The 24,746-nt window shown below is 47.1% G+C and overlaps 1 protein-coding gene across 2 annotated transcripts in view; it reads left to right on the top strand.

Moving 5' to 3' along the window:
• Positions 1-24,746, top strand: part of NPEPL1 (aminopeptidase like 1) — a 215,229-nt gene that overhangs the window by 6,942 nt on the left and 183,541 nt on the right. For both annotated transcript variants that reach the window (XM_069651058.1, XM_069651059.1), the window contains exon 2: positions 20,664-20,849. In XM_069651058.1, coding sequence (XP_069507159.1) covers positions 20,664-20,849 — 186 coding nt within the window. The remainder of the gene's footprint in view (positions 1-20,663; positions 20,850-24,746) is intronic.

Genomic DNA, 24,746 nt, shown 5'->3' with positions numbered 1-24,746 from the left:
AGGGCCGAGTCAGCACCGTAGAGACTTGAACCCCAAGTGTAGACTATGCCAGGCCGGTACTCTTCCGGCCGCTTGCAGACGCTTCCAAATCTGCACCGTTTTCACAGGCTGCACGCAAAGAATGCATCCAACATCCGGTGCATCCTGGGCTGCGTGTGTCTGAGGAGCGGGTGGTATGTGACATGCCTGCGACAGAACAGAGCCCCCGCACTTTCAAAGACTCTCTGCAACTGTCACCCCACGACAAGAAGCAGAGAGGCCACACAACAAAAGGGAAGGCTAGCCCATACTGCCAAGTGCTTGACATCATTTCCAATAAAGATGTGTACACAGAGCACGAGGAAAAAGGTCTGTCGAATCAAGATGGCCAAAACAGGAGGAGAGGGGAAAAAACATCAAGCCCAGTCCTCCCCTCTCCTTAACTTCCCCGGGCCATGCAGGATCTGGGACATAATGCTCACGCTGCGGTCCGGAGCCCAGCAAAGAACCGAGCAAGCAATCCCGCTCAACTGTGAGCCCAAGCCCCGCAGGTGGCCCAGGAGCAGCGCCGCACCTGAGGGAGCCGAGGGCCCCGCCACACAGCCCCCCCCAGGGGGGCCAGCAATCAGTGCTCCCCAGTGCCCCGCACCAGGAAGAAAAAGTCCAACCTGCCGGAGGCAGGAAAAATTAAACTGAGTGACGTGGATGTGGGGGAGGAGTTATAGGAATTTAAAGAAATGGAAGAAGGTCCTGTGTCGGAGGCAGGGGCCTCATGAAGTAAGTACTGTGACGAGGAAGAGAGGACGTGGAGGTAATGAAATTTTTTCAGGGAGGGCTGTGCTGCTGCCATTTTCGACCGTGCTTTAATGAGCTCCAAGCTATTGCCCATGCGTAACAAGATACTCGGCGAAGGCTGGAGGAAAGTGAAGGAGTGCCAGTAACAAAAACTTTCAAAAATTATGCCATACACTTTTTTAAATAAAATGATAATGAAGAAAAACGGTAACAGAACATGGTACTTTCAAAAGTCAATGCTGGAATCCCCAGATATTAGTAGTTTTATAAAAACAGAGAAATGCGCATTGACACTAAAGTACGACGACGGCTAGAGCTCATGCCCTCACCCCTTTCCAGGAGCTATCGTCGAGGGCGCATAATTAACAAAAAATCCAGAAACACTGTTGTCTGTCCCTGCCACGCAATACATCTCGTAAATAGACAACCAATTCATACAAAAGACGCGCTCAAATCCCAAATAATCCCAAGTGTGAAGCAGGTGCTTCCTCTGTAGAGATCACCAATGTCTGTGACTCAATTCCACGTGGCAGTGTTCAGGGAAATGGGATGAAATCTGAGGGAAATTGAATGAAATCTGAACCACAGTCGTCTGTTGCTAATCTCCGGGGAACATGTGACTGGAGATTCTAAAACGTGCATCTTTCATACACACGAGCCCATTGAGTTGGAAGCATCAATTTCTGTGTGAACGCCCGTGTCATGTGCCCCTCCCACCCGCGTATCAATATTCCCTGACACACCCTCACCTCTACTACCACCCCCCCTGACAGCTCTCTGGACAAATAGGAAGGGAACATGAAGGTGAGGACAGAAAGACGGAACAAGAAGGAGGAGGCAGGCACCTGATAATTGGGGCGGGGTCCTCCTCCTCACTCCTCCCTCCTCCCAGGGTTAGGGGGGGGACAAGTCTAAGCGCAGCAAAAGCGACAGGAAAGCCTGTGAAAGGGCAACAAAAGAAAGGGGCGGGCCAAGCTGTACAAGCAAGCTGTGCTGTGCAAAATCCAAGAAATATTTCAAGTTTCCCACATATGAAAATATTTACTTCCATTTCAACAGTATCGACACGCCTGGTCACACAACATTTACGTATTCTTTCAAAGATTACCTTATGTGAGGTGCAGACAAGCTAAGATTGGGAAAAAAAGCCAAATTAATAGCGTGGGGCATTTTCTTTTGGGGCCAAAGTGGGCCACTTCTTTTCTGAAATAAACAGAATTCGAATACACATTAGGAAAACAGGCTTTTGCATCTTGAGCCCAATACGACTTCAGCAATTCTGTCAGTTGGTTAAATAATTTCACCATTGGGACCATGCAACCCATTTCACCAGTTCTCTATGCACCTAGTACCCAACACCTGATCAGTATGTATTGCAGTTAGCTAAGTAGCTTATTCGCTTCCCACCGTCGGTGCGGATTAAAAACGCACAAACTCATTTAATTAATTATACTTCACATATAGAGCTGGTTATTTATTTTAATTCTTATTTTGTGCCACATGCGCATGGCCCTTAAGGCGCACAAAACACAGGACATAGGAGCACAAGACAAAACGAACAATCAGAAAGTCGAGAGGGAAGCAGGAGTCAAGCAGAATAAATAGGTTTTCACTGCTTTCTTGAAGCATGTCAGGGAATGGATGGTTCTTATTGCGACTAGTAGAGCATTCCACTCTATGGGTGCCCGGCCAGTAAAACTACATCCACCAAATTTAGTCAGTTTGTAGAGGGGCTGTTTGAATTTGTAGTTGTCCCTAGAGCGAAGTGTGCAAGCCTGGTGGTCGGGGAACAACTGTTTTGTTAGATGGGGAGGAGCAATGGAAGACCAGCATTTATAGGCCACGGTCAGAATCTTATGGGAGATCCTATGAGCCACAGGTAGCCAATGCAGTGCCCTCCTGGAGTCGGATACATGATCTTGTCTGCGGAGGCCAAACACGGCGCAAAGTGCACTGTTCTGAACAACTTTAAGGGCCTGTAGATTAGCCTAAGTCGTCTCAGACAGAAGGCTGTTAACAGTAATCGAGCCTTGAATACACTAATGCTGAGGCAAGGAGAGATCTGTTCTTGATGGGCATATAAGGCCTGATGATTTGATTTAGGCATTTGACCACGTACCCGCAAAGTGCTCGAGTATGGGATAGATGGGTTTTCATATTCAACTCTGCATCCAGATAGACACCAAGTGTCTTGACGTTGGTGGACACAGGAATCTGACTGTTGGCGATATCGAAGCTTTTATTTATTGTTCACTTGTTAGGCGCTTATGCAGGAAGCAAATACTGTTTCAACCCACAGGGCAACTGGCGGGACAGAGGAGGATAGACAATGTAATTGCAACAATGTTAAATAAATAAATTCAACAAAATGGAAGACGACCCTACTATGCCTTGTGAGTGTTCAGAACATGCAAGTACAGAGAGGAGAGGTGTGTGGGATAGGTGCGGTGGTGCTTATGGAGAGCAGCAGGTGAAGTGCTATGAAGAAAAGTAAGTGCAACCTCCAGTGGTGGAGGGTGAGCCGACGCAAGTGCAGAGGATAGACAGCAGCTGGGATGATTAAGATGTGGGAGGTCGGGGCCCGAGGATGCATAAAAGCCTGCACAACAGTCAAGCTACTTTGCAATTAGCAGGGGAGCGAGGGAGGGAAGGAAGAAGTGAAGTGGAAGGTCTTGAGGCTTTTCCGGAACTTAAGGAGGTCCTGCTCAAGACGAAGAGGGAGGAGGAAGCTGTTCCAAAGAAGGGAGCCCTCTGAGGAAAGCGATCAACCACCTGCTCTCTGTTTAACAAACCGCTTCACACGCAAGGAGTTGGTGCTAGAGGAATGCAGGTATCTAGAGGGAGAGTATTTGGTCAGAAAGAGTTGCAGATCGAGTGGTCCCCGGCCCCAGACAGCCTTGTGGATGATGCAGAGGGATTTGAATTTAATCCATGCTCCGATCGGGAGCCAGTGAAGACTTTGAAGGGCAGGAGAGATGCAGTTCCTGGCCTTGAGGCCAAGGATAAGTCTTGCTGCCCTATTCTGGATTAGCTGGAGGGGTCGCAGAGTGGACGAAGGTAGATTAAGGAGGAGGCTATTACAATAATGCAGCCTAGAGACAACCATGGTAAAATTGAGTCTCTAGTCTAGGGGAAGGTGAGGAAAGGTAGAATTCCCCTGGGAAGGAAAAGCTGAAAGTGGGACTTCTAGGTAATGTCCTGAGTATGAGGGATGAAGGACAGAGAGGAGCCGAAGATGACTCTGAAGTTTCTGGCCTCTGAAGAGGGAGCAGGGGGAGATCCGATGGAAGAAGGCCAGAGTGAAGGGAAGAAGTCTGGTGCCGGGGTGGAGGGGTGGTAATTCCCAATAGGGAGGATCATTGTTTTGCTGTCTTTGATGAAAAGATCATTAGAAGTACATCAGGCCTGGATGACTGAGAGGCAGTCGGGGATGAAGGAGGGTGCAAGGCCGCCTGTAGGAAGTTTGAAGAAGAGTTGTGTGTCGTCAGCATAACACTGGAAGTTTGGGAAGAGGAGAAAATGAGGCGTGCGAGCAGAGTAAGGTAGATGTTAAAGAGCCAAGGCAAAAGAATGGAGCCCTGTGGGATGCCAGAGGTGGAGGAGGAAGTAGGGGAGGTGCCCAGTATGACTTTGGAAGAGCTGTCAGTGAGGAAGGAGGTAAGCCAGTCTTTTATAAAGGGATTCAAGTTTGGTCAGTGGCCACAATGAGAAGCTCCGTTTTGGTGTCATTAAGGGCAAGATAATTGGAGATCCTCCAGGACTGAGTAGCTTGGTACACTACATAAAGGGTTAGAGTCCTGTATGTAATTCCTTGATAGTTATTTTTCTTTTTTTAAATTTCTTTATTGCTTTTTAACAACATAAACAAACCATTATCATTAGTCTAGGCGATGCATGCGCTTCATCTCAAGTCCAGTGAGTTCCCTCCCTTCCCTCCCCCTCCCTAGACCACGGTTAGTTTCTCAGTACTCATCGAGCCAGTTCTTTGGTGTGGACTGCCTGTGCTGTCTGAGGCGCCATCTGCTGCCCCGGGATGGAGCAGTGGTACTGTTAGCGCTACCCATCGGTGCAGTTCCTCGCTGGGGTCCAGCCTCTGTACTTGGATTGCAGTTTCCCAAGCTGCTGTCTCCGCGGCTATCCACTTTGTAAGGTCACCCCACCACTGCGCCTCGATCAAGCCTCTGGGGCTTTTCCATCCCATGGCTATACGCCTTTTCGCTGTTATGTAAATTAGGTCTCTCAGTGTATTTAAAGGCTTATTCTTCCTGCTACTCTATATCTGCCCAGGCTACAGGCCCCGGGTTCATGCACCTCCACTTCAATGTCCGCGCTGGCCATTCTGTCCTTCACCGGTGTCCAGAAGCCCCGTATCACTGGACAGCCCAGAACATGCGAGTCATTCCCGCCCTGGGTTCATTGCACTTGAGGCATACCTGGAGTCCTGCGCCCTTGAACCTCAATATCACTTCAGGCGTAAGGTAAGTCCTGTTGGTGATATATAGTTGGGTGAGTTGTAAACAGGCCTTTATAGAATTTTTTTTATGATAGTAGGTTATTCCCCCAGTCTTTATCCTCCAATGCGAGGCCTTGTTCATTTTCCCACTTTGTCCTGCATGCAAGTTTGTTCCTGGTCGTGCCCAGCATCAAGGCTTTGTAGATTCGTGAAGTTTCATGACCTCCCTCGGCAGTGTCTAGCATTGTTTCAAAGATCTCATTCTCCGAAGCCTGGTCGGCAGCCTCTGGCCATCTATTCCTTATGGCGTTTACCACTAACCTGTGGAGCAAAAACTGACCTATCGGAAGACCTGTGGCCTCGCTGAGATCGGTGAATGTTAAGGTCTCTTGTTCCATGAATCAAGTCTCCCAGTGTAGCCACCCCGTAAGGTTCCCACTGGGTGAGTACTTCCAGATGTCCCCATGAGTGTTTTTGTCATAACTGCCGCTATGGGGATTTGTGGGGAGCACGGGTCTGCCGGCCGCACTACTAAAGCCCCCTCCCCACCCCCCCCCCCACTGCAGGCCCTCTTCCAAAGCTGGATCCCAAGCTTAGCTAGGTATGGGCTGTGTCGCACCGCCCCCTCATCAGCCCAGAGTAGGTCTCTGAGGAGCATTTGTGGCAGGGCTGGTTGGAGGAGGCGGGTATCTGTTGTGTTCTCATCGGCCATCCATTGCATCACATGTCTCAGTTGGCCAGCGAGGTAGTATAGCTCAAAGTTGGGAACTTTCACTCCACCTCTTTCGTAGGGTCTTTGGAGTGTTTCCAACGCTACCCTGTGTCTGCACCCCTGCCAGAGGAATCCCCTGCAGAGTTTGTTAATGTCTTTGAAGAATGAGGGGGGATGTTGAAGGGGACATTAGTGAAGTTGTGCAGCAGACGGGGGAGTGCCACCATCTTGAGGCGGCTCGCCCTCCCAGCCATCGAGAGTGGGAGCTTGCCTCAGAATTCCATGGATTTCGCGAGTCTTTGGCCCTGACCGTGTTGAGGATATGTAGGTATTTGAAGGAGGTTACCTGCCATTCAAGATCCAAGGGGGGAAGTGGCCCATATTCGTCATTATATAGTGCAGCGCAGCGAGAGGATAGAGACAGGACTTTTTCCTGTTAATCTGGATCCCAGTATATCTGTGGAAGCATTCTAGGGTCTCTAGGATGTAGGGCAATAGGTGCTCGGGGTTGTGTAGGTACAACAGGGTGTCGTCAGCGTACATGGAGACGAGGTGGGTTACCCCATCTATCTCAATGCCCCCGTCTCCGTATTCCTGCCGGAGGTAAGCAGCCACCGGTTCGGCAACAATAATATATAGCATGGGGGACAGTGGGCATCCCTGGCGGGTGCCCCAGTGGAGAGACCATTTGTCGGAGTATGCTTTGTTCGTGCGCACTCTCGCAGTAGGGTTGGTATACATTAGTTGGGTCCATTTTAAAAAGGCAGGGCCTATCCCCATTTTCACCATGGTAGCATATAACCAATCCCAATTCACCGAATCGAAGGCTTTGGTGGCGTCTAATGACGCAACTGCAAATTTCTGCGGCCTTCGCTCCGTGCTGTATATAACATGATGCAACCTGCGCAGGTTCTCAGTGATGGAGCGCCCTGGCATGTATCCCGTTTGGTCCTGATGGATCAGCAGGGGGATTAATCTGCGCACTCTGTTGGCAAGTAGGGCGGTTAGGATCTTGCTATCTACGTTCAACATAGAGGGAGGCCTGTATGAACCGCAGTCCACTCCATCTTTACCCGGCTTAAGTAGGGGGATAATCACGGCCTCGCTCACGGAGTCCGGAAGAGTACCGGGTTCAAAGGCCTCATTGAAGACCTGGGCTAACAACGGTGCTAGTGTTTCCTCATATGTTTTGTAAAACTCCCCCGGGAGGCCGTCTGTGCCTGGGGTTTTGCTAGAAGGTAGTGATCTAATTATCACCAGCAACTCGTCGGGAGTAACAGGCTCGTCAAGGGCTTCAGCCATCTGTGAATCTAGTTTGGGCAGCTCGATGGTGTCTAAAACATTCTCGATGTCGTTAGGGGGCATGGTCTTAGAGTAGAGGTTGCGATAGAAAACAGAATTGATTTCTTTTTGAGTATGCGAAGTGGTGCCATCCGGTTTGAGTATGTGGCAAATGGGTGACCTGGGGGCCTCCCTCTTATAGAGCCAAGCTAAGAGTTTCCCAGGTTTGTCTCCCAGGGCATGGGTTCTCTCGGTGTGCTTAGCATAGCTCAGTTTCCCAAGGGATTCCCAATGCGTTAAACAGGTTTGCCTAAGTTTGGTTATTTCTTGTAGGTGCTCTGGGGTTGAGTCAGCCCTGCTTTCCAGCACACCCAATTCCTTCTCGGAGCATTCTAATGAGGTTATGATGGCTCTTTGGGCCCCCCCAACCGCCGCTATCATCTCTCCCCTCATTACCACCTTGTACGCCTCCCACGCTGTACTAGTGTATTTTACGCTGTCCAAGTTATTTTGCCAGTATTCATCTGTACTATCCCTTATGTGTTCCCGGAACGCCGTATCAAGTAGGGCCTCTGCCCTCAGCCTCCATGTGGGCACTGGGGGTTTTGGTGGGGACACCTCCCAGGTAACCAGCAGGGGGGGAATGATCGGACAGCACCCTATGTAGGTAATGTGCATTGCTTAACATGGCCTGCTGCTCCTGACTTGCAAAGATGTAATCTAGTCTAGTGTGGGCGGCGTGTGGTGGGGAGAAAAAGGAATTTTCACGTTGTTCAGGGTGCTGGTCTCTCCACAGGTCTCTGAGTAGCAGCTGGTGTGTAAGATTGGATAATATTTTGGCAGGGGGGGGGGAGGGCGGCTATGTTTGTTGTCCGATCTGTCCTTAAGGGGGTCGAGGGTGCAGTTGTGGTCGCCTCCCCAGATCATAATGCTCTCTCTATAAGGGCTAAGCCGTGTGTGTAGGGAGTGGAAAAAAACTGTTGCATCGTGGTTGGGTGCGTAGGTGCTGATTAGGCATAACTCCTTACCCTCGATGGAGCCACATACCAACGCCGTCCTTCCCTCATTATCCGTCTTCGTGCTTGCTAGCTTGAAGGGGACAGTCGGGGCAATCAAGACCCCTCTGGCATAGGAGGAGTAGGAGGATCCTCTTAGGGTCCCCCGCCATGTCTTAGCTAGTGCATCCAGTTTTTTCCCGGTCAGGTGTGTCTCTTGAAGCATGGCAATTCCAGCTTTGCATCTTTTTAGGTATGCGTGGATCCGGCGCTGCTTAACGAAGCTATTCATGCCTCTGACATTCCATGTCATGACCTTTACCGTGTCAGCCATGGGCGTTGTGTGGTTTGTCGTTCGCTTCTGGTGGTGTTCGAGGTCCTGCAGGTGATGAGTTGCATGTGGAACTTTCCCGTGGTCTCAGTGTGTTCCCGTGTAGGTTCCCAACTTTGGTGCTAACGCCCCGTTTCCCCCCCTTTAACTGTGAGCTCCCCAAACATAGAACAAGTCCAGCGAGTTTTCCCTCGTTATGACAGTCCCGTTTCCGCTCTGTTTGACCACACATAGGTCTCCAGGTGCCCTACGGGCAGGTATATAAACCCTGAAGGAAACTTCCAGGGGGTGGAGTGACCTCTGACTCCGGTGTCTCCGTGCGAGGATCCATTCAGCTGTGCTGAGGCTCAATTTGTCAGCTGGCAGGGTATTGCGGATGGAAGAGTCCTTCTGTGCTTGGGTGGGTAGGGCTCAGCGCGGTCTCCGTTTCTTTTCCTCAATGTCAGGGATCTGCTGCCCATCCATCCAGTCACAGGCTTGTGCCGGTGTGTCGAATAGGTGGGCACTGTTATTGTGCAGAACTTTAAATGCTATTATACCCTTCGAGATTGAGTGTAGTCCTGCGGCTTTCAGTCTGGCTTTTGTGTGTATAAACTGCGCCCTATTAATTTGGACCTGGAAGGTATAATCCGGGTAGATGGCAACTTTTGCAGAGTTTCTTTGGATCTGGCCTCCTGATCACGAGAAAGCCAGTATGACCTCCCGATCCCTGTAATTAAGTACCTTCGCTATCACAGGTCTAGGTGGGGCCCCCGGTGGTGGTTTCTTAGCCAGGGACCTATGGGCCCTCTCGATAGTGAAGCCTTGAGAAACCTTCTCCGCGCCGACTTCCTGCAGCAGGAGCTTCTCGACATAGTAGGATCAGGGCCCTCAATGCCCTCTGGCAGGCAGAGGAGTTTTATATTGTTCCGGCGAGCCTGCCCTTCTGCCTCTTCAGCCCTAGCCTCCAGATTCTTCACTCTTTGTTGAAGCACATCCACGTCGAGAAGGAGCTGGGTTTTGGCTTCAGTATTTTCCTTGACTTGAGTTCAAGTGCTTCAGTCCTGCCAGCTAGGGATCGGATGTCCTGACGCAGGAGGCCCAGGTCTGTGGACACGGCATCTATTTTGTTCTCTATAGTTGCCTGGAACAACTTAATGGCTTCAAGAATCTGGTAATTACTAGGTTCAGCTGCTGCCTCAGTGGGGTCAGGTTGCGCCTCTGACATTGCTACGTTTTGGCTCTCGGACCCCGTAGGCCCTCTGGCCGTGAAAGTGTCTATAGTGGTTTGGCGCTGCTTGGACCTTGCTCCTTTCCCGGACATCTTGTCAGGTGGTGACATCCCTTTGCCCAAGGCACAGGTGGCGCAGAGCGGAGGTCTCCAACAAGGGATCCGGCACGGTGGTTCGTGCCCACCGCTGCAGATCTAACCGTGGCAACCCTGCATAGTATGAGGTGGTGGTTTGCAGCTCAGCCAGGCGCTGTGGGGCACTTGTATTGGGGACACGAGGAACCCAGGCACTTTTCGGAAGGCTGCTTGCACTGGTCTTGGCGGCTGGGCGGGCTGCACTGTGATAGCTCAGTGGTGAGTGCTATCAATAGTGACTGGGGCGCAGATCTCCTCCCTCCGCAGATTTGTTTACGAGATGTGTCCTACTGGGAAGTATAACGTGCGGGTTGAGCTGCAGTTACCTGCCTTTTTCAGGCAGTGTCCCCGTACGACAGTTCTGGTGCGGCGAGGCAGGGAAGAGTGCAGATCTGTTTCGGTCGGTATGCCGGAGCAGGCTGTTCCGGTCAGCGGGCCGGAGCAAGTGTGGGGGGGCTTGGGGTCCCCTAAGCAGGCCTGGTGGGATTTTGTGCTCCGGGCTGCGTGATATCTGTGTAGAAGGGTGTCCGTTATGCGCCTCACCCGGCGATTCAATCGGAGGACAAGGGGGCCCCTCTGGGGGGGCGGCTTGCGACCCGCCGGGGTCTGGTTAGTCTATGGTGCTGCAGGCCGGCACCTGTGGTGGTCCCCCCGTGTCCACCTCCTCTCCAGGGGCCGCGGGGGTAGTCGGTATCGGAAAGGAGGAATGGGCTACTCCTTTCCCTCCCTCGGTGCTGGCGGCGAAGTGTGGAACTAGGGGGTTGGGGTGGCTCACGGCTCTGGGACACTCGTGCCCGGTGACTGATTTAGCCCTCGCCTGTTCCCGCTCACCTTCGCAGCGCTGGCTCGCCACTGGTCTCTCCCGCGATCAGGACTGCTGCTTCAGGCGGGGCCGGTCTCCGTCTCTGTAGCTCTCGGGCAGCCCGCTTGTCGAGGCAGGGTGCGGCGCCGCCGTGGCTCCTCTTCTCTGCTGTTCGCCCGGTTCCTCAGGACCCTCAGGGGCGGGATCTCGGGACACGCTCAGGCCAGTGAATCCAGAGGGTCAGCGAAGGCGCTCCAGTGTTTATGCTGGGTTGGTGATCCTTGGTCCGCTCCTCGGGCGGGCAGCAAACTCCCCAACAGTGTGTGTGCGCTCAAGCCCCCTCCTGGGGATTAGCGCGCGGGAGCCGCCATTTTGACCCTCACTCCGCCGCTTCAAGCTTGCGATGTTGTGGTGCTCGCCAGCTCTCCCAGGCTCAGGAGAAGGGTCGTACGGCTTCCAGATGGTGTGCTATGGTCGTAGATATTAAATAGTGAGGGGGAGATGCATGAACCCTGTGGAGCTCTGGCGCCAATGATGTCAGGGTGTGATTGTTCATCTTCCACTGCTACACTTGACACCCGGGGGCCAAGGAAAGATGCTATCCAGTCCGAAGCCTCCTGGGAACGGCCTGCCAGGCCTTTCAACCCGTCGACAAGAATGGAATGGTCGACAAGGTTGAAGGCTGCTTAGAGGTCTAGGAGCATCAAGAGTGCAGGATGACCTGTATCCACAATGCTAGCGAAGGTGGTTTCAGCATGAAATACAGATTAATTGATATAGAGGAATGAAAAGCGGTGGGTTAATATATAGAGACGGCACAGCCAGACCAAGGAGGGGAAGGTGCAATTTCTCACCAGTCTGGGTTGACTGCAACACAAAAAAGGTCACTAAAATTCCTGCATGCCTCGAACGAGTGCAGTTTTGAAAGGTTGTCTAGCTTTTGTGTAGATCTATTCCAGCAATCATGATATGATATGATAGGTTATTTATTACGCGCTTCATACCCAGAGGTTTCTGAGCGCGGACCCGGGGATCAAACCTGTGTTGCTCCGTGTCGTCTTGCTTCCAAGGCGAGCACATTGCCCCTAAACTATCCTCCCGAGACATTGATTTCTGCATGGATGCAGGCGCACCTGGTTGTCGTCAACATGTGCACCTCCACAGTAAGATGTAAATGTGCAAGGACACAGGCGCATGTTTATAGTGCACATTGGCAAGACCTAATCCTTTGGCCTAGTGTAATCTGCAGCCATTTATCATGATTCCTACTTTCCAGCGAGTTTAGACTTCTTAATTTCTTTTATTTATTGGTTATTTGTAAAGTGGCTATACATCAAATGGTGTTTCAAGGTGCCACAATGCAATACAAAACAGGGAGGGGGGGGGGTGCAGGGAAGAAAATAACGGTCCCACTGGGCCTTGTGACATGCGGATCGTGCAAGTGTAGTAACAAGTTCAGGGGAGAGGGAGTTGGGGGGTGTAGGTCGGGTGGATGGGAAAATGCTATGGTCGGAGCGAGGGGCGGGATAAGAGGAGGTTTACTAGTGCAGGGCGGGAGGAGGGGAAGAAGAGGCCCAGTGGGGCTAAGCAAGTGCTAAGGGGAGGCCAGGTGGGAGAGTGCCAGGAGAAGCAGGAAGTGAGGACCACATGCTAAGCGCAAGGACTGGGATGGACCAGGCTCAGTACAGATGCACACCCTGCCAGGCTTGTCAGCGGAAAGGTACTTGGAAGGGCAAGTGCAGGTTGTGTGGGGGGCGAGGGGGACAGGAAGACACGGTGCTGGGGTATATTGGGCAAGGAGGGTCTGGTGCTCTGTGGAGCTCGGAAGAGACTGGCAGGAAGTCAGTGCGACAAGTGGGGTGTTAGCAGGGGCCGGGGGAGGAGAATGAAGAACAGAAAAGGTGGGTCTTGTGATATGCAGAGAATTGCAGTTAGATGACCTAAGGTCTCTAAGCGGGAGGTATTTAGGGAAAGAGTCGGATGTAGTAGGGTTGCTGGCCTCAGAATGCCTTGTGGATGATGCAGAGGGTCTTAAACTTGATCCTCAAAGCCACCGGGGGCCAGTGAAGAAATGTTTGGTCTGGAGAGATGCAGTCCCTGGGCTGGAGGTCAAGGTTAAGTCTCACAGCCCTGCTCTGGATTAGTTGAAGGAGACAAGGGGAGGATAAAGGCAGATTGAGGAAGAGGCTGCTGCAGTAGTCCAGCCTGGAGAGGACCAGAGCTCTGGAGACATTGAGTTTATGTATGCCTGCTGCTCCAAGTTTCTGCTTGGATCCTTCAAATATTGTGAATTCATCACAAACTGGGCTCAACATTAGGATTGGATAAGCGGGAGTTACAAGCAGCGCCTGGGCATCCAGCAGTAACCGGTCCCCAGACAATGACCTAGTTTATAGTGTTACGTCAGTTAGTCCTGCTAACTGTTGGTTTTAAGCTCACCAGGCTCTTCTACATTAATTTGAGTCACATACTTGAAACAAGCAGAGTGACATTTTATTATTGTAATATAAATCAATTATTTTGATGGTAATAAATAGAAAAAGCAATGAAAAATAGAAATGTTAAGGCCTATCTAGTGACATTACTTCACAAACAGTAATTAATTAATTAAAAACAAATTTAATAATTACATCTCCAGTTACATACTGTTAAATCTTTGGTACAAGGAAAACAGTTTCCAAACACTGCAAAAGCTTGACTGGCTTTGTAAAACATTGTAAAGAGAGCCACACATCGTTTGAATCTTGAAGTCAACCTTTCCACAAATTCAAGTTTGGCAGGGCAAACCTCTTTTGTAATGTTCCATGGCATAAACTGGGCATTGGAAACAAAATGTGGATCAATTCCATGTGTTTGCTTGGCCAGCACATTCAATGTCAGATGTTTCACAGATTAAAAATCCATCTGCTGGAAGATTGGCTTTGCCACCCACTGTTTGCTTCTTTTGGTCAACTCCTTATTGTAATGAGGCCTCCCCTTCCTGCAGTTTTTGCTTGTTCCCTTCCAATGTTCTTGTGTGCAAGTACAGCCAGACTTGTTCTGGCCCCCATACCGTCTATGCCAATCCATACCGTCTATACCAAAATGTAACCTTTTAGACCTGTACTTTAGGCACATATGGAAAACCTCTAAATCTCCAGTGTGGCAGAATTTGGTGAATCCCCTCGTGTCTCTTGAAAGAAGTGCTGTGTGAGGAGGGGAGCCTGGCGCCAACCACCTTTTCTTACGCTCCTGCTCCTTGCTCAATGGTCCATGTGTACATGGAAATGTTCTTTTACTTCCCAAGAGTGTATGTTAGCACAATGTTGAATTAACGAATGCCTTTTTTTCAAGCAGAATATCGACAGATGCATTGAGCTTCACCAAAGATGGTTGCTTATAGACTATGACCAATTTTAAAATGTTTTCCGTAGCCTTTTTTTCTCCAGCAGCTGTAATTTGTTTCTAAATTGATTTTGCGACATGTCATACATCATATTGATGCTTTATGTCTGGAACCTGCTCTTGAATGGCCTTGGCTATTGAAACATGCCTGTCTATTTGCATTCTTCTGGATTGCAGAAGTTGAATGGATTTAATGAATCCATGTTTTTCCATGGTAACAGAAGATGCACAATTAGATACTTGCACGATGACTGAACTCACTATTTCTTTGGTTCCCATGTCTTGGAAGTGGTAAGTGCAGTATTTAGCAGAAAAACCTGGATTGTCACACTGTCAACATCACCAGCAAGCCAGAGCCTTTTGACAGCAAGGGCATTGTCCATACCTGGCTAATAGCGGGGAACAAGAAATCCTTCTGAAATTTGTAGTATTGTGTTTTTGAAAGGAATTAGAGTCCCACAAAGATAGAAAAACTGACATTGTACAAAGCAGATGAACAAAGTACATTTCCAACAGGCACTTGTATATGTGAGCAGACCATGAAAATGAGTTGTGGTGGTAAACACAGCTACCCTTGATCTTCAGGTTGGTGCCTTTGACTACACGAGTAAACTTCACCAATGGCTCCCCACAAATCCTCCTATGCAATTTATGAACACATTTAATCATTTTCGTAATTCTCGATCAGTCAGCAGTAGAATACAATTTTATATTGGTTCCTTTATAGCCAATAGTCTAGGAGTGTAGTTGTTTGCGATTCCATGGTGGTGGATGAGTCCTCAACACAAAGTCTACATCACAAACACAATCGTCAATCAGTAGCGAAGATGATTCAGTAATTTCTGTGTGTGATATTTTCGATTTGTCCATGTATTCGGAAAACGGGGAACATTGCTGTTTCTTAGAATCTTTTTAGAGGGTGTTGATTGTGTTGGCAGTTCTGCAAGAAAATCAGAAACCTCTTCTGTGTTGTCGGTCTCTTCTGGGTGACTTTAGGTGCTGTAACAATGATCCAGGGTTACTTTCCATGGGTCACTGCTGACATTCAATTCAAATTCTGGCCACTGGACATCTGCATCGCGACACTGAATCTTGCCAGGACCATGCTGAGCCTGAAAATGTAGTGTCTCCCAAGTGACAATGGTCTGGCAACCGATCATTTGTTTGCGTAGTTGTCTGAGTCTTTATGCTCCCCTTCTTCCTAGGTTTCTAAATTAAGAGAAAAGAAACGTGCTTAATTTATAGCACACATAGATGAAAATGTAATATCAATCCAAATTTTCCTTGAAATTGGATTTGCAGACCAAGCTGAAAAAACAGCATTACGAAATTGTATAAACCTTGAAATTTGCTCTTGCATTTAAAGAACCATATATACATATACACAAATATAACAATGTCACCATGGAAACCACTGTAAAATATAGCATCAGTTACAATGGATGATAACTGATATTTTACAATATCTTAGTATACCTTTTGTCCATGTGTCTCTGCAATTTCGACCGCTTCAGGTCCATTCCTTGTACATAACAAATTCAAAGAACATTGAATACATTGCTAAACAATTTAATGTTAACATCTTTGTTTGCACAAAGTACATCTTGATAAAGTTGATTTAATGATAGCTTAACTAGTTTACATAGATAAACTGTAAACAATGTAAAAAGATGTGGTTATTCGTCTGATTAAAATGTTTTAATTAGTATTAACAAAGTCGTACACTGTGTACATGTAACAATTTAAAAAGGCATATTGAGATGTCGCAAGGAGTTGCTGCGAGATCATCCTGCAAAGCATATTGATTCAATTGTGGCCCCTTTAATGCGTTGCAATGTTGATTTGTTTCACCTATTCAAAGTTTATGAACAAAAACATACAACATACCTATAGTGAAAGGGTCTGTTATTCAGAGACAAAGTACATTTTTCTGAAGGTTCACTTTCATTGTTGCATGTGTTTCTGCGATAATACATCAAGGTTGTTGATCTAATGCTTTACAATTTGCTGACATTATTGCAAATTATCAAAAAAACTACTTTGCTTAAATGGAAAAAAATATCTTGTTCATGTAGAACTGTTAGTATAAATACATTTTTCACTTCTCGTACCTCATCCTCCAGATCGGTTGCAGTATAACAATAGTAAGCTGTGGAAGTTTCAGGCTACGCCTATATAACAGTAATTGTAATAATAAAGATGTAAAAGCAAAATAATACAAAAATGACATCCAAAAGATGGTCGATATTGACAAAGAAGCCTGCAAGCCATTTTGCATCAAAAGATAATATTATACATCAGAATAACCAATATGTTTTAAGTTGAACTTTAACAAATACCTATTTTGTATAGTCGCATCTGAAGGATTATTCTAAGAAATGTACTTGAAAGGTGAGTGAGGTTGCTGTTAACCCCGGAATAGTGGTCGATGTAGCATCAAGGTCATTTTAATCCATGTATATATTCATAACATTGGATAGAAAATGTACATTAGTATTATAATTTAGACCACATACATTTTTTTTTTTTTTAAATGTGGTGTGCAAATCGCTTGGCCTCACCATTAGGCTGTTGGATGTGTCTGGGGTTTCCTCTGTGGTACCGGTCTGTACTTCCATCATTGTGGTCTATGTAAAGTCATGCATGGTAATTTAGAAGAAATTACCATATTTTTAAAGAATGCAATGTAGGTGTGTGTTTGGATAGGTTCCCATGAACTATTTGAGTGTCCCTAAAGTAGGGATACACAAGGTAATCTAAACTTAAACATTTATAAACCACAGCACATTGTGTCACAAAGGAAACTTGTGTGATAAAATATCAATGGAAATATTCTCCAAAAACTGAAAACCATTCATTATGTTCAGACTATTTCAATATATTGAGTGGTCATTTATAAGACATATTATGCAGGCGAATTTAGAAAATGGTAAAATGCATTTAAAAATTCAGCGTCCGCTACTTCAGTTGCAACAACATTGGGAAGTAAATTGCAAAGGAGTCTGCTACAACGCTTTTTAGTGTAGTTTGATAGTTCATTCAGATCTTCTGAGAAGTGCTGCAGACGCGGAATCGATTGCCCCTCACGTCATCCAAGACATCCTTGGCTCTGCTTTCAATGTCTGACACTGGAAATCTACAGCTCAAGAGCCATTTTCTTATTAAATTTAAATCCTTTGGAAAAACATGCAGGACTGTACTCTCTTTTAGCATGACTGTTATTAGTGAAGCCCAAAACAGTAAAAGACAGCATTGTTGGATTGTGCTTATGATCTGTTAAAGAAATATAAATAAATCTTACTCTGTCATACTTTAATAGTAAACCAAACATCACATGAAAATGTACTGCATAATAAATGGCACCTAAAGCAAACCTCCATTGAAAACATGCACTACGAAAGATTACATTTGGAGACAATACTCTGTGATGTTATTAGCTAATTACAGCGATACAAATAAGTAGGACGGTTGATAATGGTTAGACTTTTTGAATAAAATAAATGAGAATAGGGTGTACATTGAGTGTAAAGCAATAGAAAGTGGCCTAGCACAGAACGTTGATACCGAAAATAGTAAAAGTTGACTAACGGTCACTTGGAAGAACAGATGAGTCGATTCAGCGAGCAAGGTAAAAAGTGGAGAGATGGCGATATCCGTATCGATTTCACAGATGTTTTCTGGGTAACTTCTAAAGTGTTTATAAAGGCTTACAGAAGTGGGTGTGAATGTGTGACGTGTTCATGCACACCCACCAGGCCTGTATGACAATGTTTGACTGCCTGAATCCTGCAAATGCAGCCCACTTGTGAACACACGCCCACGGGTGCGCACTGCCATTGATACCGGAGGGGGATAGATGTGGATGTGGGGAGCGCAATAGGCCCAAAACAGTCAACAGACGCAGACATATGTTGATTGCAGGGATGGGGTTGTCAAAAGGGAGACTGGAGACACCGGGTCTGGTGTGGATAAGGGTCCCTATGCGAAAGAACCCTTTAAGGTGTACACGGTCTTCGGCACCTTGAGCGTTCCCATCCTCACAGACCCCTTGCGAATGCACACCCACAGCTATCAACTGTCATTGATAGCGCAGGGGGATGTATGTGGATGAGGGGAGCGCGATAAGCCAGTAAACTTGTTAAAGCACACCAATCTTTTACGATACTCTAAGATGTTTGGACGTGTTGTTAACTTACAAAATATTTCTAACAAATGTTCAGATTAACTCATTTTTTATTTAATTTGGAAAAGTAGATGGCAATGACACTACAAATTGTACTGCTGCGGTCGAGGTACTGTCTGTATAAATCCACAGTATTGTCTTTGGTCACTGGGGAATTCCTCACGAATGGCTCGAACCAAACGGCAGGTATTACTCGTCGAGCACGAAATCCCAGTCTTCCATGAATCCACCATGTAAACGCATGATATGCCACAAACCTGTACCACCTGTGTAAGAGATAAAGAAATAGGTTACTTCAACACATGCATTTTTTTGTTTGCACCACCTTGTAAAATGTAAGGCGTTATGCTTTAAAAAGTACCTTTGCAAAATACTGACGGTAATTGTGCTTTCAAATGGGGATGAAATAGAAATGTAAACGTACATTCTGAAAAAACAGTTTGAGCGATACTTCCAAGTGAAAGAAAAGTAATTCTTCGGAAGATATATCTAAAGATTAACACTTTGGTTTCAGATTCAAATGAGTAGTTTATTCATTGATCCTTTGAAGTTATGTTGATCTAGGGGAATGACATTATGTAAGACGTCTCGGTTGTCAAACGCACAATGTATTTAGATTGAACTTACTCATTACTTGGATTACGAGGATGAACTGTAGCTCAAAGTTTGTGCATAAGGACCATCATCATTCTCAACACAGATCTTGTAGTCAGGCGGCCCTTAAGTCATGCAGCTTCTTAACGCATAGCGGTGGTGTGTCTTCTTTGGCAATGTAGGACAAGAAGCCAGAGTTTTCTCTGCAACAGCATCTCTCCGCCAGAGTAGGCATAAGCTCACAACAATGGCAGTTACACCAGGTGGGAACGGGACACCAGGTGGGAACGGGTTCCATGCGACTGGGTTCAGGCTCCGGTGATTGATCCTCGTAACTCATCTGATTCCACATCGTCTCGACTTTTCACTCTTGCAAGGATTTCATCTTCCGAATATTCGGGCTCGTACAGTTAGGGCTGAATTGTTGCCATATTTCCAGAATAGTGAAGAAGCACAGAATCAACAGTGAGGTAAATAAAAATGTGTTTGTATACAATAAAGAAAAGGTTTATCATTAACATTGACTGTTAAAGAAAGAGAAGCGAAGAAACGGCCATGTTACAAAAACACATAATGAAAATATAAGCTCAGACTTTAAAAGGTTGCAGGGACACATGTTTAAATATGGTTTGGTGAAGACATTTGTACATGATATAAGAAATGAAAAGCGACTACTGAGTTAATTAGAGGTACTGGTTCTCGGTGTGTTGTAATTGGCAGATAGCTGAACAGAGCAGCAGCAAGTCTTGGAAGCTCGACATTAAATAACTGACACGAAGGAAAAAGAAACTCCAATGTTGTGTTATCAGAAAGGGTTTGTTTACACTTGTCGAGGAATGAGGCATCTTGGCATTTCCATGGAGACCCGTCTATAGATTGTGCAAAGGGGACGTTGACATGAGACGTGCATTGGCATTGTGATATGGGGCGTGAGCGTCTAGTGATGTTAGGGGCAGGGATTCTGAAATAGTGCCGCGAGGGCACTTTAACTCAGGGCGATGGATCAACGGATAAGATTAGCACAAGATTGAGGTACCCAACCTGTCGTTTTTCGCATGTGTTCAAGTGTGAAAAACTCTGGTAAATTACACTGGAATTATTTTTACAAACTATCGATGTAGGCTCCGAAATACATGCGCAATCGTTTGTGCCAATAACATTTCTGACCGAAATACCCTTTTAAGAGTAGCAACCCAGTTCCTTTATAAGGTTCCATAACTTGGAGGTGACTTGCAATAGCCGTACAACGTAAACAATACATTATTCTTTAGAATACATAGTCATCTCATTAACCCCTTTTAATTCTTGATCTCTTGCTTGCGGTTATGTTTTTGTACTTGGAACAAATGTACAACCTGTTTGGTTAGAAAAGAACACACTGATGCACAGCTTGTAATGTGTTGAACAGACATTTTCAGCATTTTAATAGTCGATGTAGTTTAGAATAACGTAAAAGTGTGTTGTCTTACCATGTTACAGTTGAATATAATGCGTACATTTTAGCATGCAGATATTGAAGTTTTACATGTATTCTGAGGAAAATATTTGAAGACCTTTATGCATGCTCCTATGCATTAGATCTTTGATCTTCTAGATATAGGTTGTTCTGCTTTGCCAACTTGTCTGTTTGGTTTGAAGCATATTCTAACTGTATCTACAGGTAGAGGCTCCTGTAGAGCAAGCAGATTTGAGTTTCAGTCTTTACATTCAGGAGCAGTACAGTCACATGTGGCATGATTGGGGCTTTTATGGTAGGTACATACTCCCTATTTTTTATTAGGTGATTCAAACACTGTTTTCTGTGCACAGGTGTGGCAAGCTGCTTTGGCCTCCCTGACGCCGAACCCAACGGACAACTGTCCCCTCTATTTGAATTATGCAGTTGTGGCCGCTCTTCCATCTAAAGTCAGTCGACACAACAGTCCTTCAGCGGCTCAGTTCATCACTCGCTTGATCCGGAACTGCCTTCCTGGAGGAGCCAACCGGTGCATCATGGTAAGTGGTTTTTGTGACCTCGCAAGCTAGTTCTTTCATTTATTTTAACACTGTGTATGCTCGTACACAAGTCTCCTACCCGTGTGCAAAATTGTTGGTATTATAGAAAATATTTCTGCTAAAAGTCAGTTGATGGGAACTATTCATGGCCCCTTGCAATCAGATAATGTATCAATTTAGTCCCTAAAATATACACAATGTTGAAATCAGATCGCAGTGTTATACTTGAGAAATTGGAGGCGCATATTGACCTTTAGAGTGTAATTAAGGTATCATGAAGCACTGTTTGAAAAGTTAAAATACGCTCTTCGTCGCCAGCGTATTCTGTGCCCCAAATCTTGTTTGACTGGGCATCTCCAAAGAATCTCACTCTTAGACATTAGGATGGTTTAAGGGTTTTTATTTTAAGAATACAGAGGTAGGCTTGGATGTTCTCACAGTATTCTCTGCGATCCAAGGATTTTGAGGCTGGCGGGGTGTTTGCGTGTGTTTCATAGATCCCTCTCCTCCTCCTTATCCCAGGTGTCCCTAATCCCTATTAGTACTAGGCCTAGTACCCTCTACTGACGGCTTGTGAAGGATGCCTGAGACGTTTGCTCTCGGGCTCCCTAGGGGCTTTCTAACTGTTCCTTTCCTAGACCCTCTATTCTATTGAGAGTTAGTAAATAGTGCATTGCACTTGCCCTATTGGAATCGCCACAGCCAATCACGCAGTCTGACCTCGCCCTTCTACTGTTCCTTCTTCTCTTCCCTCCTCCCCATGTGCCCCTCTGATCTTCTGACCATCACCCTTAGATGTTACTTGATTTCCCACCTCTAAAATTGCCCCATTTACTCCTACCACCTTTCTAGTACCGCTTCTCCACTGACAACTGCCACTTCTCTACCACTTTGTTCTTGGTACCACTCACCCTCTACTACAACCTTCCTCTTCTCACAACTACTCCACTCTCTCCTCTCACTACCACTCACCCAAATTCACTCCTCAGTACCCCTCCTCACAACAGCCTCCACACTCCTTCACTCCGTCCTCCTGTTACTTTTTTTTTGTCGCACTCCTTCTGCCTCTAATCTCATCTTTCCAACCAAGCTACACCCTTTCCAATTCCTCCTTAAATCCCCCTCCTCCTAGGATTGGCTGACTCTCCCCAAGCAATCCACTTACCCATTTCTCAGGGTGTGCGTGTAAGGCAAGGAAACATCTTTCATAAGGGGCTTAAACCCTGCCCACTTTGTTTCACATGGCTTGCTGCATTTGGGGCATGAAAAAAACAGCCAATGGAGGCCGTCTTCCTTCCCCACTGCGGTCTTCTTGCAGGGTCCTAACATCAACAGTTCCCTGGGAGTGTAGAGCAGTGTTCTTCAAACTGTGGGGCATGCACCCCTACGGGAGCTTGGTGCCTTCACCTGCGAGCGGGGGACGGGTGGGGTGCGCGCGAGACCCACTGCTTGAGTAACAATTGGCTGCTCTGTGTCCTAGTGTTTACCATGCTGGGTTTATTTTATTTTTTGTCAGCGGGGATTATGGAGTGCACTTGAGAACTCTTCCCTCGCTTTGTTATCTGCTACTCTGGGCAAAGAGAGGAGAAGAAAGCATGACAGGAGAAAGTACAGCAGAACATCAAGAGGCTACAATGGAGGGAGAATGGCAGAATGAGGGAAGGTTAAGTAGGGGGAAGAAAATTAGAACAAAACAGGAGGGAAAGACAAACTAGGAAGGAGAGACGGAATATGATAGACTAGGGGGGAGAGACAGAATGCGAGGGACAGACTAGGACAGAAAAAGAACACCAAGCAGAGGGAAACGGACTGGGTGGGTGGTACAGACTAGAAGGGAGACACAGACCAGGAGGCAAAGATAGAATGCAATGGACAGGATAGGACCAAAAAGCTGGAAACACAAACCGGAGATAGCAACAGAATAGGTGGAAGGAGACCAGGACAGAGTTACATGGAGGCACAAAACAGGAGGGAAGGACAGGCCTGGACAGAATAGGAGGGCCTGACGGAATGCAAGGGACAGTCTACGACAGAGTGGGAGGCACAAACCGGAAGGAAATGCAGACTAGGTGGAGGGTAAATATTAGAATGAAGACGGACCAGGAGGGAGAGCCAGAATGCAAAGGACAGGATAGGACAAAAAAGCTGTATACAAAACCGGAGGAGAGACAGAATAGGAAAGAACAAGAGGGATACGGGTAACAGGAAGGGTAGACCGACTAACAGTCGGTTGGGAGAGGCAGAATCGGTGGGGGAGAGACAAAGGTAGACTGTATGCGGTCTGGTTTGGGAAGTGTGTGCTCACTTTCCACATTTCTGGGTGTTAGGTTGCTGCAGTAGACCTCTGCCCCAACCCTCCTGCCACAAAAGTACACTTCATCTCGCCCTGCTTTTATTCTTATTGGACTAATCGTACCTGCAAACGAAATGCCCAATATTGAATTCATGGAACCATCCTCGTTTCGCTCTCCTCAGAGACTCCAGATTGAGAGGTGTAAGAGGGTGTTGGCGCTCAGCCAATTTGCTTGCAACCTGCTCTCACCTACCTTCCTGTAACCATGGGTCGAGCTGGTCTCTTGAACGCTGTCTGTATCTCATCCAGCCACCTCGCTGATCAGGGGGGCCTGACTTCAAAAGATGTTTCTCAATGGGGGGCTTGGGATGCAAATATTTGAAGACTACTGGTGTAGAGGATCGTTCCTGCATCCGGGCTTCACGCAGGGAGATCCACTCACTGATGGGACTGGACTCTGGCAGGGTTGGGCCATGGCAAATGGGGTCCTACCCCCTGCACCATCCTGGACCTCTACCCCTCGGCGCAGCCACCTTCTCCACAGCACATCCATGAGGCGGACCTCACAGTTCGCGTTGTGCTTCGCCTGCCGCCCTGTGCAGCTTCCAATCCCCTCTCTTGGCAGTCTGCCACCGCCATCCTGGCAGCGGCCACTCCTGTTTTCGCTGCAGTTTCCCTGGCACCCTGGATGTCCCCCAGCAGAGTCAGAAATTGGGGACATTTTGCCTTCCCACCACGTAAGGGTAGATAGGTTACACTGCCTGTAAACACGCTGGCACATAAGGTAGCAACGGGAGCTGCAAATGCCATTCTCAGGCTTAGCCCCAGGTTTAGTGCTGAGGTGGACTCCACCCCCAGCCCCCACCTTTCCTGGAAAGAATGCTGAATGTTAAGGATAAGTTACCTTCTACATCTGTGTCTCGTGAGGTTCTTACCCGTTAGTTGAGGGTGATGGTGATCAAAACTTCTGGTTGCACTATAGGGCGTCTCTTTGGCATAACCCTGGTCTTCAACTTGCAAATTAAATGTTATGTTGGGATAGTTTGATTTCGAAAGGAATCCTAGGGATGTGTTATGTGTTGTGGGAGGGACAAGTAATAGCCTTTGCAGAACTCCAGCAAGTGTTTGGTCTTGGAAATGGGGAGCTGAACAGATTTAGAGAGTTGGACTCTCTTCTGTTGGAGAGATTAGATATGCTGTCTGCCCCTTTGGGGGAATGTGCTGAATCGATGTGTCATTTTTGCATCAACGCCGCCGGTATACACATTCCTTAATGATGCCATTGGGTCCTTTGTCTGAGTCATGGGGAAATCTACATAGAGCATGGGAGAGTGATTTGGGCTGTGACATTTCAGATAAGGAGTGAAAGCAAGTGTTGGAGGCAGGCTTTAGGAATACATTGGATTTACATTTGAGACTTGATCAGCAAAAGATTTTAGGTCGCTTATATTTGACTCCAGTGCGTAGGCATAGTGGTGGATATTGACAGGTGCTGGGGTTGTGGTGTAATGAGGGGCACTTTGTTGGATATGTTGTGGGAATGCCCTAGATCGAGGACTTTCTGGAAGGAAGTATTGGATAGAACGGACCTGATATTGAGTATA

Source organism: Ambystoma mexicanum, chromosome 3p (assembly GCF_040938575.1).
Source record: "Ambystoma mexicanum isolate Mex_15411 chromosome 3p, UKY_AmexF1_1, whole genome shotgun sequence".
In the NCBI taxonomy this organism is placed as follows: Eukaryota; Metazoa; Chordata; class Amphibia; order Caudata; family Ambystomatidae; genus Ambystoma; species Ambystoma mexicanum.
The sequence above is the reverse complement of the archived record's forward strand: the minus strand, read 5'-3'. Positions and strand labels throughout refer to the sequence as shown.